Source organism: Falco naumanni, chromosome 6, assembly GCF_017639655.2.
Source record: "Falco naumanni isolate bFalNau1 chromosome 6, bFalNau1.pat, whole genome shotgun sequence".
Lineage (NCBI taxonomy): Eukaryota > Metazoa > Chordata > Aves > Falconiformes > Falconidae > Falco > Falco naumanni.
Window position 1 is genome coordinate 54,129,415 of NC_054059.1, and position 15,419 is coordinate 54,144,833.

Consider the following 15,419-nt stretch of genomic DNA (forward strand, 5'->3'; position numbering starts at 1 on the left):
AGCACAAACTATAAAAGACCCATCACCAGCACTGTACCTATATTAAAGAACCATTTGGAATGAGCATTTTAGTTATTATCATTTTGTTTTCACTCCAGCCACAACACTAAAAGGGCACTTAATTTTGGTACTCCTAGCACAATGTTATTTTACATGACTTGTCCTGTGCACACATTGTGAGACAAAAATTTTCAATTTCTGCACACTTTCAGAGGTCATACTGGGAAGTATGGTGCAAATTACTAATCTGAGCTGTTTCTGAACATTGAAAACTTATCTGGTAAAATTTAGACTTGAATTATTATCATAAGAAAATTTAATTAAGGAAACAGTTCATTTTTAGAAACACAGATTTGATGCATGATCTCTATTTTGTGTTCATTTTCCTTTTGCAGGTATGTCTTTCTTGAAGCAAATTATATGTTCACCATATTCACTCCAGGAAACTATAGATCTTCATCTATGTTAGTAAAAAATTGCACAGTCCTTTGGATGTTTTTCCACACTCTCTGTAACACTTCTCTTTCACCATTTAAAGAAAACCACCACTCAACCATCGTGTCATAGCTCTTTCTAGCTCTTCTGTTTATCTTTTATTTGCTTGAAGCTAGTCAGACATTTTTTCTGCATTTCTCATTTATTTTTAAAATAATTTTGCATTGAAGCAAATGCTATAATCCAAATGGTTCAATTTACTCTAAGTTTTAATCTCATCATGCTCTTGTTGCCTTGCATCTGTGGACTGAAATTATTTGTCATTCTGCAATTGTGCAACACTGACAGAAATGCAAACAGAAAGGCTTGCATTAGTAGCTATGTATCACACCAACATTTCAGAAGACAGGTTACCTTTTTTGCTGCCTGTTCTTCTTCTACACCATCCCCAATTACAACATATACTACTTTTCTGCCAAACCTTTGCATTATTCGTTCAAAGCAACTTTCTTTTCCTGGAAGATAAATGAGATAAGAGTTCAGCGTGAAGTTACCTGATTAGCTGCATGTTCCTCATCTCGTCCATCTCCAATCACAACATAAGTTATGTTAGTGCCAAATCTGGACACTATACGTTCAAAACAGCTCTCTTTGCCTGAAAAACAATGCACTACTTATTCAAGCTATCAAGTGAGTAATGGTAAAGTCCTACAAAGGATTACTGCAGGGGTAAGACATTATTACTACTACTTTTTAGAATTTCCAAGCCTTGGGATTTAGAGCCAAAACTGGTAAGAAGTACTTAATTCCCTTAGTGATGCCAAGCTGTGCCAGGTAAAACTAAATCTCTTCCTCAACAGTTACAGGAAAGTCACTACAATAATTAGCAGCACTGCAAAAATGAATAGGTCAGTGAATGAATAATTGAGTTCAAATATTTCCCTACTATTGCAGTAATATTTTTTCAGGAAAAGCAGAAATTTTAATTCTAACATATTTGCAACAATGAGTGATGTAGCAATGGAAAAACTATTCAAAGTACAATGGACAAGCAAAACAAATTTAGACAACAGGTTCCTGGGAGAACTTCATGAAGCATTTGGCTCTTTTTGAGAAATGTGGAAGCAAGCAGGCTAAGCCAGTAACAACAATAAACGGGATTGAAAGAGATCAAGCAAAATCAGACTGATCTTCTCATTGTACTGCAGGTTCAGTTTTAACAACAAATGCTTGTCCTATCCATCCTAAAACCGCCATAGTATGATGTTTCCACTGTTTACACAAGCGATATCCATTTTTAATTAAACATTTCCATTAGGAAGTTTCTCTTTGAAATGCCACCTGCACATGCCCTATTGCAAAGAAATCACCACCTATTGTTATACTTCCCATCAATGCAGAGAACGATTATTTCTTTCCTCTCTGCAATAGTTTTTTACCTTGTTTGCTATTATGTCTATCCCCGCCCCAGGTTTTTAGTCTCTTCTTACAAGCTCATGATTTCTAGATCTCTGATTCTCACTGCTCTCTTGTTTTTTTTCAGCTGGTCACAAAAAAGGGCTTATGATTAGAAAAAGCATCGTGTCTATTAACTGTTGAGTGAGGACCAGATTTCAGTGCATGCAAGCAACAGCTGCAATTATAGTCCTGTGCTCAGCACAGTGCAGAGATCACTGACATGAAAAACAGAGAGAGATCTTGTACCCCAGATTTTGCTGTGCTCCTGACAGGGGTGTAACAGCAGCCACACTGTTCTCAGAAGGAATTCCTGGTGCAGAATTACTTCGACAGAGCCTCCAGAGACTGTGCTCCACTTCACCACCCCTTCTGTGCTGCTGGCACTATTTCTTAATGCTCCTTCCTTTGGTCCGAGTGCAATCTCAGTGACCGAATCCAACATGTACAGGCTGTATGACAGACGACATTCATTCCAGAGGCTGCTCAGTACCCTGTGGTATTTGGGATACTTTGTGCCTTGACTTAAGTTTTTAAAGTATTTGAGGCACTTCTGTCTAGAGGACAGCTACAGCTAATTAAAGAATGACCAAGGTAATAGTTTTTCCTGACACTCTTAGAATATGCATTGTTTTTTCACTTACAAAATTAGTTTAGGAAACCTATTGTAATGCTTTTGTCAATGAAGTGTCACACTTTGTGTTATATAAGGTGTCATAGTTATAGAAATGACTCATTCCTTAATTAATAATTGGTGAATCATGAAATCTGCCAAAATAATCAGTCATTGTAGGCTGTCACATTCCACAGCAATAATAACTTTTCTTGGTTTACAAGAAAATTTTGGTTGCCTTTTCCAGAAAACACAGATTTCCAAACAGTAATACACAAGAGGTACACAGTTATCAATAGAACAGGGAAGTGCCCTTGTGGCATCCATCAACACAGCTTCTGTTGGTAACATTGCCATCACTGATGTACTACGCTTCCAGAAAAAGATTGTGAAGTGGTAGCCTAGCTTACACAGAACTGAAGGTCAGAGCAGAGACTATTTTAACAGAAGTTCTGCTTAGATTTAATTCACACAACATTTTTCTTCATTATTTTCTGCACATTCCTTGTTTTCACTGTACTTAGGAGTTTCTGAGGCTTTTGATCAGTATGAGGACCTTATTCTTTCAGGCATCACTGAAAATAAGGTGAATTCAGAATTTATTGATATAAACACATCTGAACATATGCAATGCCTAAATCTCATAACTAACACTGCAAGTGTCAGGGAAGTTTCTTGGAATCCATCCATTACTGGAAAAAAATATTGGTAACGCAATGTAGTCAGAATGGATGAAAGAATAAATTTCTTACCTATTTTGGTTGCACTGTAAATATTTTCAATAGGAAAAGCTCCTCCTAAGCTGTATAGTAGAACTTTTGCAAGTGCTGGGATAAGCTGGGTTGTTGTTACCAACACATTTACACAGTTACTCCTAAAATAAGAGAAATAGTTTAAGTTTAAATAGCTTAAAACCATTACCCAAATGCTGATGAGGTGAACCAGCTGCGAGGAGCATATTCAGGATTCCTCAACATTTACTTTCACTCACACAGCAGTGCTGCTCAGCACCATCACTTCCAGAAAAATGTACATAAAACTTTTGGCAAAGTCCTTTAAAGAAATACAGAGGATTTGTAGGAAATATTCTACACTGGTTTATAAAAAACAGGTCCTTGAAGACAAGTCAACTAAAATACAGACATTAAGTTTATCAGCTACCCCCGAAAATAGGCATTTGAATGCTTTGGAAGCATTGTTTTCATGCTGGCAATTAATTGGCAGTAGCTACCAGCCAAAGAAAAGAATGAGGAGAACGCAAACCCATCATTTGTTACTCCTGTCTTGAGGGGGAATAAAAAGCCAATTCACATTTCTGCACAATGACATTACTTTCTTCATAGAATTATAGCATCGTTTAGGTTGGAAAAGACCTTTATCATCAAGTTGAGCCATTAACCTAGCACTGCCAAGTCCACTAATGTTTCAAGAGTAAGAACGTTTCTGAGAAGAGGGAGAGAGAAAAAAAATCGTGTTAATATGCTAGCAAGCGAATGGTGAGGATGAAAACTTGAATGGAGTTGTGCTAGCAGTTACACAACAGAAAACTCAGAGCCAGGCTACTTCAGGTACTGACAGGCTGGAACGTGAGTGTGACCATGGTTTTAAGATGGAGCTGAGAGAAAACAGTTGTGATTTTTTCTCCCGGTTCTTCCACAAATTCCAAGCAAGACCTTAGGCTACTATTTCTGCTTTAATATATCTTGATTTTCTGTCAGTAACTTATAGGTAATGTTTAGCTGCCTCACAGGGAGCTTCTGAAGATTTAAAGCTGTGCAGCTCTTTGAAGACAAGACAAAGGACGTATTTAACAGTCCTAAGTAACTCGTAACAGTTTTCCAGACTCATCCACCAATGCTCAACTGGCCTTCATTACGAAATGTCTTTTTGAAGACTAGTAATTTGGAAAGCGGTAAACACAATGGCTTACACAATTTTTTAACTTTTCTTTATCTTGAAGTGTTTAAGACACTTTTAAATAAACAATAAGTAAGAGAGAAACATGTTGCAAAAGTTGTTAAATTTAAAATAATTTTTTCACATCTTTCCAATTCTTTCCACTTGATGCCGAGTCTTTTCCCAGACATGTTCAGAAGGCAAGATGGCTAACATTGGGTTTTTTTATGGTTTACAACGAGAATTTTTGAGGATTTCTGGTAAGATATATATTGCATGGCTGGCTAAGTAGGAGCAGTGTTCACAGTTTTATTATTTCAAAGGAACAATACACTTTATGTCTCATTACTGGGAACACAGACTTTTAACTCAGTTAAAACAGATTTCTGCTCTTCTGAGAACTTAGATAGACACTTAAGCATACTGATTTGTCTGGAAGGACAGAAGGAAAATGTTTTTGTGTTCTGGGATCTATACAGTATTTAAGTGGCATTGTGAATAGGCAGAAACATCGAAGGAAAGAAGAGAGAGATGTGGAGTTCAGAGGATGCTGCCCAGAAGATAATAAATTGAAGGCTGGCTCAGAATTCTACAATACCCTTTCAATGTACACAGGGACATTTATCACATTTTAGAAAACACTTCATACTATCTTTAGTAAATACTAGAATCACTGAAAATGTAATCACTTTGCATGGAATTTTTCCTTTTCGGAAGTCATATTAGATCTATTCTGTTCTTTAAAGACACTAATTTATTGTAACTTAAAATGTCAAAAAAATAGCCATTACAAGCCCAAAACTAAAAACTTTTTTACAGTAGACTTGAATACATACCTTGTACTAATAATTGATAATGATTTAAGTGCATTTGTTAGCCAGGAGTCTGTCAGAGCTTCAATCTCTGCTCTTAATTGCAACCATGCATCTCTTTTAGCAGGACCTAGGAGTCCTTTTATGTAAAAAAGCAAGAAAAGAAAAAACCAAACAAATTAAGTTCTGTATTAGCTGGAATATATAGATTTTATGGTCATTGACTCTATTTTAAATTCTACTAGAACCTGAAAAAACATCAAAGAGAAAATCTATTGTCTACAAGGCAAGGCTCAGTAAATGGTGCTTTGTTTTTATTTGCACTCCACTATATCAAGCAATGTCAGAGAATATTGCAGATAGCAATAATTAGTTGTCTGATTACTATGTTTCAAAGCATACCTTTCAGAAACACTTTTTTTTTTTTAAAACCAACTGCTCACATACATCTTCCTCTTTAATTACCAGAGGCAGTGACAAGTAGATCCATGCCATCGGGAACATAGGCAGAAACACTCACAAATCAAGAGACTTCAGAATAAACTTGCCTTTGCAGTACCTGTGTGTGTTTAAAACTGCCCTACTTATGACTCTGTATACAGATGAACTTCAGGTTACACATATGGAAATACATTTGCTTGCTGATGGCTTGCTCTTCACATCCTTGTAGTTAGTAATGACAGCTCTTTTTACAGCGTTTACAGCCCTGTAATGGCTGTACATCTTACATTCTCATATCTCAGTTAGTCCCTTAAAAGCACCTTAAAATTCACTTTTGGGTATGCATGGTCAGGTTTGAAAAAATACCCTGCCTATTGAATGTTGAGACATGAGTTCTTTGGAATTAAATAACCTGAATTTAGATTTGGTCCTGGAAGAGCAAGGAAGCAAGCTTCATGACCTTTAGTATCCCTCTTGTCCCACAGCGTACGTTCCCACGCAGTGGTGATGACTGTCTTCAAAAATTTTAAATGAAGCAACTAAAAATACTTTAAAAAGGCTAGTTTGATCTAGCCTTCTGTTGCCTTCTCACAGCTATTTTGGAATACATGCATATGTGATAAAAAGATTTTTATAAAAGTTAAGAGGTACAGGATGAATGAAGGAACTTGCACGCTAAGGATGGAATATATTTCAGAAACAGTATTTGTGGGAGAGAATAAAAGCCTTAATACAAGTCACCAGATATCTGCACTCTGCCTTTGCAATGTTCCTTTTAGTGTGTTTCCCTATGCTGTGCTATTGGACTTAAGCTCTTACTAGGGTTAAAGGTTTTATGAAATGCAACAGCTTTAGAACCTTAGATGAATTAAGGCACATAAGAAAACCCAGTAAACTTTTGGATAATACTGTTTGAAGCATTATTAATACATAAAAACTCTATTCATGACACCAATGAAGGGCAAGGCAAGGCAAGTGAAAGCCAACCATCTGCTATCAGCCTTCGGTCCTACTGCTTCTTCCCATGACAAGTAAAGACTGAACTACTCTGAGTGAAAACATATATTGCAGATTTACATAATTTAGAAAATGATTAAGGTAATGAATAATTCACTGTCCATATTAGTTGTACTGTTCCTCATGTCTGAGAGACTGCAGGAAGTGTTAAAAGAACACCAGACTGCCTGGTTTTGCTGAAGGTGAGTTTACTTTAAGTTTCAGGTTCCTTTGAAGTAAATTTCAGATGAGCTGAAAAAGCCCATGCTATAGAATGGGAAAGTCTTCACTTGGGCCCCTTCCTGGTTGGGTTGGCCTCATCTTATCTTCAACTGTGGCTGGAGCAATACCTGAAGACTTGTAAATATTCCTTGTTCTTCCAGTCCCTGCAAGTCACACAGGGCTCTACAGAACATATTCTTTCAGTTCTGTTGCTTGATTTCCAACAAGCCTGCTAGCACAGACATGAGTGTGTCTATGAATGAAAACAGGAAAGCTCTCAGCCCAGATAAGACTCAGATTTCTTGCTAATGTAATTAACTGTGTAAGCTACACGGTCAACAAAAGGGGCTAGTGGCATGGCAGTGCTAGAGTTTTCTTGCATCCACCGGTGAAACCAGACTAGCAGGTACCCAGCAGGGAGTTTAGCAGACGGTGTGCTGTTATGAACCGAATAATGAAAATGTAGGGTGGAAAAGGTCAGCCACAACTAATTTGGGCTGTGGAAACTATTCAAACTCTTTTCTAGAATAACAGCATCTTTTAGGTAGAATAAGTGACTCAGCCAATCAGTGAGTATAGCTGAGCTGGGTCTGAAGGAGGAAAATGGGCTCTGTGGAAGCTAAATGGAAGCCTGCTCAGTTTCCCCATCTCTGGTTCTGCACAACAGCACAGTATTGTCTCTGCTGTTACAGTCAGTAGCTTTCAATAGCCCACAGTCTAGTTACACCACTTCCCATTCATTCTGTGGCTTCCGAGGCACATTCCCTTGATGGGAGTTCATCGCCATGCAATTTAACCTGATCAGCATTCTAAATTGATTTTGACAATTAAACTCACCTCCTATGTTGTTCTTGTAAGTATTATACAACTCTTTTACTCTTCTGTAACGGAAAGCCAGCTTCCTCATCCAGTCAACCCCTCCTCTTACACCTGTTGGCAGACAAAGGTTTGCACTACTTGCAGCTGCATGGAAGCCATCAGTTGCAAAACTGTAGGTACTGCAAACACCCAAAATACAGTAAAAATAAATACAATGTATTCCTGTAAGTGCTCAATTTAATCTTTGAAGAAAAAAATAAATGAAACAAATGCTGTATCTTACCTTAGATCTTGTCCATTATCATCAGAAGAAACATCATCTATATGAACTTGATCACACTCCTGTTGAAAAAAAAATAGAAATGATAAATTATAAGAGAGTATGCTCATTATATGCCTAGTATAGATGTTAAGAAAAGATCGGTGCAGGCCACTAACTGCACCAGAAGATGGCAGAATACGTACACCTATAGCTTCCTATCACCCTACAAAATAATACAACCTTCAACTCCTACACTGTATGATGTATTAGTTAAAATAGGCCTTTTAAAAAGCGGTATGGAATTTTAGTGTGACTTTAGATTAAAATAATTTTAACTAAAAAAAAAACCCCAACAATTGCAAGCCTCATTTATAGTCTCCCTAGCATACCAATGTTTCAAAATCACCTAAACCTTGTTTCCCTACTTCCTAAAAGCTAGTGATGATGGACCTCAACAGGCATATAATTTCTATTAAGTTTCTAGGAGTTTGGATGTTTATCAGATTCCTTTATTGATTTCTCCAATGTCTTTGGCTGGAAAATCATAGATAATCAAGCAGTCCTGGAGAACTTAATTATTTTCTGGGTTTGGAAGGGATGGAAGTAATTCCAGGGAACTGAGATACACTGGAAAACTGAACTCCCCTCCAAGCTGGTTTTACAATTGGATCGCTATCAAATATCCCTTTCTGCCCAGTGGTTACGGCAGAAAGGTATGAAAATGTGGGGGAAGCACAAATAAATGTCAAACCACCACGCAACAGTAAATATTAACAGGCATTGTATTACTGTTTTCTGTAGCTGTTAGAATTAACCCAAGGATGCACTTGACATTTGGTGTCCAGACATTCTACCTTCCTGTATGTAAGTAACTTTTAAATATTTAAAATAGCTGTTGTTAGCGTAATATAATTTATGGAAAAGTTAAAGGATGTATTTAAAAATTACTCCCCAACTAATGTTTTCCCATAATTTAACCTCACCACTAAGACAAAATGAGGCTGAGCTTTCAATATGTCCACTTCTGTGCCTCAGTTGAAAAGCTGCCCGACTAATCTATGTCAACTAAAGTTGCTGACAGGCAGCACTTAATTCAGACTCTCTGTGACATACAGGAGTACACAGTTCTAAATTTCCAGTCTCAGTCTCGTACCAGTGCTAAGTTGTCCAGAGACAGGATAAATCTGAACACAGGAGTGATTTGCAAATGTGTATGACACAAGTTCCTGAAGTGTGCATTTGGGGAATGACCGTTTCTTCTTTTTGTTTTGTTTGCTTTCCACTGAATGAAAACTTAACAGATTTTTACCCACATGAAGCAAGTTGTTAAAAAAAAATAAACCATTTTTCTATAAAATAAATATATCATTTCATTTTCAAATACGTAATTTCTTCGCAGCATACAGGCAGTCATAATTTACAATTTTGGATCAAGACTAAAAGAACGAGTGGCCAAACTCTACTCATCTAGCTTAATCCATTAAGACAGGCATGAAAGAGCTGTGTTCAAGGACCAGAAATGAAGCATTCTTCTCCCCACCAGAGAAACACAATTTTTTCGTCTGTCTGAGGAGATTATCTTGAGCTGTAGAGTACTTTAAAGAAGCTGCTTTTGGATGTAAATAGTGAATGAAAAGAGAAAGAAAAAGGAGAAGTGGCAGCTGAAATAAACAATTCCTTGCTTTACCCTTATTTATTATTTACACTCCAGAAAAAAAATGCAGCTATACTCCACTCAGTATAGGACAGGAACTCAAAAATCAGAGAAAAAGCCCCACTGGGACAAATTCTAACTCTATATTTTGCAATATCTGAGCAATATCTGGCTTCCTAACTACCTTCACAGATTTCCCTGGAACTGGTCAAAGCATAAGATAATTCTAACAGTTCAAAAATCAGTCCTGTGGATTTGAAAGTGTACTAATTAAATTGAGGGCATGCAGAAGCCCTGATGGATAAGAAGGAGTGTCTACTGCTGTCTGGGTTTTGTTAAGCCTTTCAGCTACATTGTTCCAGCCTTGAAAATTCCAGATAACTGTTCTGCTGATAATTTCATTATTAAGTTAAATATGAGTGGGTGGCAAAGGCTCAGCTGTTTACTTTTATTTTTTTTTCTCTCACTGTTCTCTGAGTCCAGGAACAGGAGATGAGGGAAACATGCAGTTTTCTGATTACTTGCCACCTGTCCCTGCAAGGAAGTTGTTAAGCTTGTACAGGGCTCAAACCCAACAGCACTCTCCAGCTTTCCCCCTTTCTCTTCCCCTCTCAGATCTATCACTCACCTCTTCAACACACCCGCCATGCGCATTTGCTGACCAACAACAAACTCATGCTCATGACTCCTTGCTTTACTTTTTTTTTCTTGTTTACTTATCTACAACTAAAAAGTTTACATTTTACAAATTCACTTACATGGTATGAAAATAACTTTCCAGAAAAAGAGAAAAAGCAGATGGCTTGAGCAGATTTGAGATAATTCCTTACTTTTCTCATAGGAAATGGGAAACTGGTGGCACAACACTACATCTGGTATTTGGTTTGCAGAAGATACCAAGCAGTTGTGGGGAGGAAGGAAAGCAAGCAAGCTCTCTGTCACTTTAAATGTTAAGGTGAAATAATTTTCACATCAGCTCCAGTACTGGTTACACTCAAATCACAGTGGCTTACTGTCAGTGCAAGGTCAAAACTAAGAAAGATAAAATATATTTCCTTTTAGTGAGAATACAGGAAAGGAATCTAAGTACAGTAACTGGCTGTTGCTTGAAGCAATACTAATTTAAATTATATCTGAGTGCAGTCAATTCTTTGCAGCAATTTTTAGAGCCTGAAAATTTGAGAGTATAGAATCAACAAATCATCCATACAAATTATCCTCCTGGAATGGACAGTAATTCCATTATCCAGTAAAAACAGTGATTCACCACACTGAACAAAAAAATGTTATTACTGAGGGGATATTCAGCACTATGCTTTCTCAGGGTACGCAGAACACCCCTTTTCATGTATATGCTTCAGTCTCTGTTAAAACTAGTTTGACCTGCCTCCCAAATTGAGACTTACCTAATTCTTATTTTTTATTTCTTATTTCTATTTCTGAGAAAAAAACAATGACAAAATCTTGTTTAAAATATGGCAGGATTATCATTCAAATGGAAATGTAATTCAGTTTGTCCTGAGAGTGGAGGGGGATAATGGAGTTGGAAGATTCATACCCAAATTTCCGCTTGCACTTTGTAGAAATTGGAGGTTTTGCATGCATAGTATGCCCTACCAACATTTCTAAAAGCTGTCTTTAAATTAACCCTGAGATAGTGAGAAAAACTTCATTTTATCCCTTATCTGGTTGAGAAAAGAATGCATTAGTCTGGATATCATTACAGAATTGTGTCCTATCTCTAAGCATTGTTTAGGCACATGAACTTTCTAGAGCACCAGACTCCTATTTTCATGGCAAAACACCAACTGCCCTCCCAAGCGATACTTCTCAAGCTAACTAAAATTTATACACTGAGAATGAAATAGCTGGAGAACAGCCTAGCCTGAAATAAAAGTGCAGCTTGGCTGATTAGAACATGGGTTACTGGGTCAGCAGGGAATGTCTCAGCAGATTGGAATTTCTGCATCAGCAGTCATTGTAGTGAGACAGATTTGCATAGAGGAAGGAAAACTTTATTTTTGTATGTGATAACTTCAGTAACTTGGTTATTATTACTATACCCTGGTATGCCATGTTTGCAACCAAGAAAAACGGCGGGGGGGAAAGAAAGCTTAGGGAACGTACTGACTGGAGCCAGTATCACAGGAATATAGGTTCATGACTCAGCACTAAAAATGTGAGATGAAAGGATAAGTAATCTGTCTAGTGAATAAAGTTCTATTTCACTTCCTCCAGTAAGAACTGAAGGTCTTGTGTCTTGTGTAGCCATGACCATCAGCAGCTCAGCACTCGCTTCCCCTCTCCTGGGGGAGGATGGAGAGAGGAAGACAACGAGAGAGAGATATGGAGATGAGAAACACCCCAAGTCAGAACTGGGGAATTCTTGTAATTCATTACACAGTCATCATGCAGATGCTCTGTAATATTCAGTAACGGCCATGTGCTCTGCAAACATCTTTAAACAGACAGATTTATTCATTTGCATATTAAAGGCACAGGATGCCATGCAACTGTATCTTATTTGCCAAGAAGATACAAAATTGTTGTCTTCTTGCATATGCCAGAATGTGTGCATCCAGCTCATTTGAGAACAAGAAGTCTGGAATTTTGGTAATCTTATAAGAAAGTTGGTTGTGAAACAATGATGAATTGGTTAGAAGATTCTTAGCTGCATACAGAAATTTGTTTTAATCAAATCAAATTGATTGAGTTACGAGATTCTCCAAGAAAGTCCCCAAGTAGTATTTTTTGATTTATCTAAAACTGAAAACTGTTTGGATACCGTTCAAGCTGGAATAAGCTGGAGTATGAATTCTTGGACAGGATATTAAAACCATTCTATGAAGAATATACAAAATGTGATGATCCACCTACGAAAGCTGAACCTGAGATCTACAAAGAAAATAAATAATAAGAGAAAGGAATGAAGCTTCAACGGCCATAAGCAAAAATAAAGAGGTATAGAAAGAGGGTAAAGCTCCATTTTGCTGAACTCTTCCACTTGAACTCAGCACAAGATGGAAGAACTCTGGGCATATGCTACCGAAAGGCTTAAAGTTCATTGGGTGCCATGTGAAATCTGAACACACAGGGACAAAGGTCTGCTAAAAAGAAATTCAAGCAATGCTTTGTAAAATTGATTTGGACTCTATTCCTGGCATGGGGCACCAGAAGGAGAACATTCACCAAACGCACTTGCATTGTCAAGTGATGATTCTCTAGGACTGCAATAAAACTCCGACTGGCAAAGGCATGTCCAGAGCTTTACTTTCTTTTGTTTCTGCTGCTGGAAGGAGGAAGTGCAGCTCAGGTACAGGGTGAAGTACATCCCAGTCTGTTGACTTAAAAAGAGCTAAGAATAAACGAGGTCTGCAAGGGATGACAAAGACAACCGCAGCCTGGTACCTTCAGCTTTTCTTATTGCCTACAGTCGACAAAGGAACAAAAGAAGTGCACACTAGGAAAATCAATGTCCCATTGAATGGAAAAATCTCACTTACCCTCATTTTTTCTATTCACTCACCAGAGAACTTTCTATTGGATTTTAAACAAAAAAAACCCTCAGTGTCTTCCAGATGCCATTAGGGAGGAAGAACACAACTGATTTAGACTAGGGGAAGATCTGAAAAGCCTACAGTTTAATTTGAGAACTGTTTTTCACTGCCTGTCTCTTGACACACATGGTTGTAAGACTCACTTTCCATATTAACACATTTGGACTCTCAGAGTGAAACAAGAAGTCTGTGAAGCCCAGCTGATAAGCCTGATTCCCAGACTGCTGTTCCTGTGGCACTCCACCTGTGTCCCCCTGACAGGTGAGCAATCCACAATAGTCACTCTCTAGAAAGAGGTCTCTCCCTTTTCTGACTGCATGACAAATTGCATACCCTGGGTACATCGTGACGAAACATGTGGTCACCTGGTTGTCTCAGGAAGAGGCATCACTGATGTGTACAGCTGCCATAGTCCCAGCTCTCTGATGCTGCAGTCTTCAATGAGGAAAATGAAGAATATTCTACCTTTGAGCAAGAAAGGGGGGCCTGTGGCCAAAAGGCTACTCAGGTATGTGAAGAGAAGAACACAGTCCCTTGTGGTGAGATGACAGCACCCACTGAAAGTGAACGTAGAGAACTTCAAGAGAATGAATAGGTGGCACATATGTCCCGCCTGGAAATGACTGCAGACAGCTCTAAATCCATGGAAACTGAAAAGACAGCCATAGGACAAAAACAAGAAAGTGTAGTTTGCAGATTCTCTGTCTCACCCAGTTTCATGGACGGACTCTGGTCCCACAGGAAGTCACTGTCACCTGGCTAACCTCTCTCTGATTACAGTATGACAAACCCAAAGTCTAGGTAGGTGGAAAATGTCACACATAACAAACACTAAGGCACAGCAAAACCACTGTGTTAAAAACCCAGGAGTAACAGTGTTTACGTTCTTTTGATTCTTACCTCTAAATCATTAAAAAATAAATGTGTGTCAGCAAGATTAAAAATCATTTCTTCCATTCGCAATCCAAGGGTCACTGCCATTGGTGGATCCTTTGAACAGAGAAAACAAGGTTAACTACTTAAATACCTTTAAGTTATATCAAAATTACTTTTAAAACTGCTGTATGCAAAATATTTTGAGAAATTAACACTGCAAGAAAATTTCTCTAAAATCCTTTCAGTATTAAGCTATTTTAATATAAGGCTACAAGAGGAGACTGCTGGACTTGTGTGAGAACATCTGGGGAGCTGAGGAAGTTGAAACATCAATTTTTTTGGAAGTCAAGGAATTTGTAACCTGGCTAAATTGAGGGGAAAACCTGGTGGCTGTATGAAAACCTGCATAAAGGCGGCTGTAAACAGGGAACGATCTTCTCACAAAATGTAATATAAGAAACTCAATATTTATTATTGTAAGAATGCACTAATTTTTTCATCCCTGAGCGTTTTATAAAAATACGTGAATATCTTGCCTGTCAATTTGTGAGCAGAAAAAAGCAGCCATGGAGCAATAACTGATTTTTCTGACTGAATGTCTTGAGTCAGCAGCAGAGGTAGGAATGAGGTTACTTCATGTGACACCCAGTCCACTGCACAATTCCACTGATCTCTTGGCTCTTTTTCCTAATTTTTGGGCACACAGAAGTTCTCACCAAGGTCATGCTAAACAGGACTAGGAAAGGTAGTTATCTCTAACAAATTATTACTCTGTGAGCAATTATCCTACACCGTGATAGGAAGGTGTGGTTTCAGAGGCCTTTTTAATTTCTAATGTCTCTGCTTTATAAAAATACAAAAGGTAGTCTGAACCTATGCCCATTCCCCCAAACTGAGTTTCACTTTGGATAAATCACCACTGCCTTGCCTATGCTTAGGCCTGTATCACTTCTTCTCCACACTTTCTGCCACTCCAGTATGTATCTTCAAACCCTGCACTTGGTCCTTCTCTGTCTCAGTATTTACACTTCTTCCATATAGGCACTCTGATGAATTTCTGGGCTCTCCTTTATGATTTTATTGCAGGTATTCATTCAACAAAGTGCCTGTAAGTGTTCTTCTAAGTGTTCTTCAGCATGTCTACAATCTATGGCACAATTCTTTAGGTGGTCCATGGGAATGGGAAAGGGAAAGCATATGTGAGTTTGCTTGTTTGCTACAGATCATCCCTTCGTTTCTGAAGAACTATAGGATTCCTGTCCCTGGATGACATTCATTCAAAATGTTGTATCTGTCATAGGTCAGCTTTCACACTATTAAATCACTCTACCTCAACAAGATACCACAAATCCACCAATCTGCAGTAACGGTTTGTCTGAGA

General features: G+C 38.0%; 1 protein-coding gene across 10 annotated transcripts in view; it reads right to left on the reverse strand.

The window, feature by feature from the left end:
- EYA4 (EYA transcriptional coactivator and phosphatase 4) overlaps positions 1-15,419 on the reverse strand; it is a 158,156-nt gene that overhangs the window by 4,782 nt on the left and 137,955 nt on the right. For 7 of the 10 annotated variants that reach the window (XM_040599295.1, XM_040599300.1, XM_040599296.1 and 4 more), the window contains exons 13-18: positions 14,063-14,152; positions 7,973-8,031; positions 7,708-7,868; positions 5,236-5,350; positions 3,256-3,377; positions 850-950 (exon numbers count right to left, since the gene is read on the reverse strand). In XM_040599295.1, the coding sequence (XP_040455229.1) occupies positions 850-950; positions 3,256-3,377; positions 5,236-5,350; positions 7,708-7,868; positions 7,973-8,031; positions 14,063-14,152 (648 nt within the window). Of the gene's footprint in view, positions 1-849; positions 951-989; positions 1,091-3,255; positions 3,378-5,235; positions 5,351-7,707; positions 7,869-7,972; positions 8,032-14,062; positions 14,153-15,419 lie in introns of all 10 variants that reach the window. The other 3 variants (XM_040599302.1, XM_040599294.1, XM_040599297.1) reach the window with 1 other exon arrangement.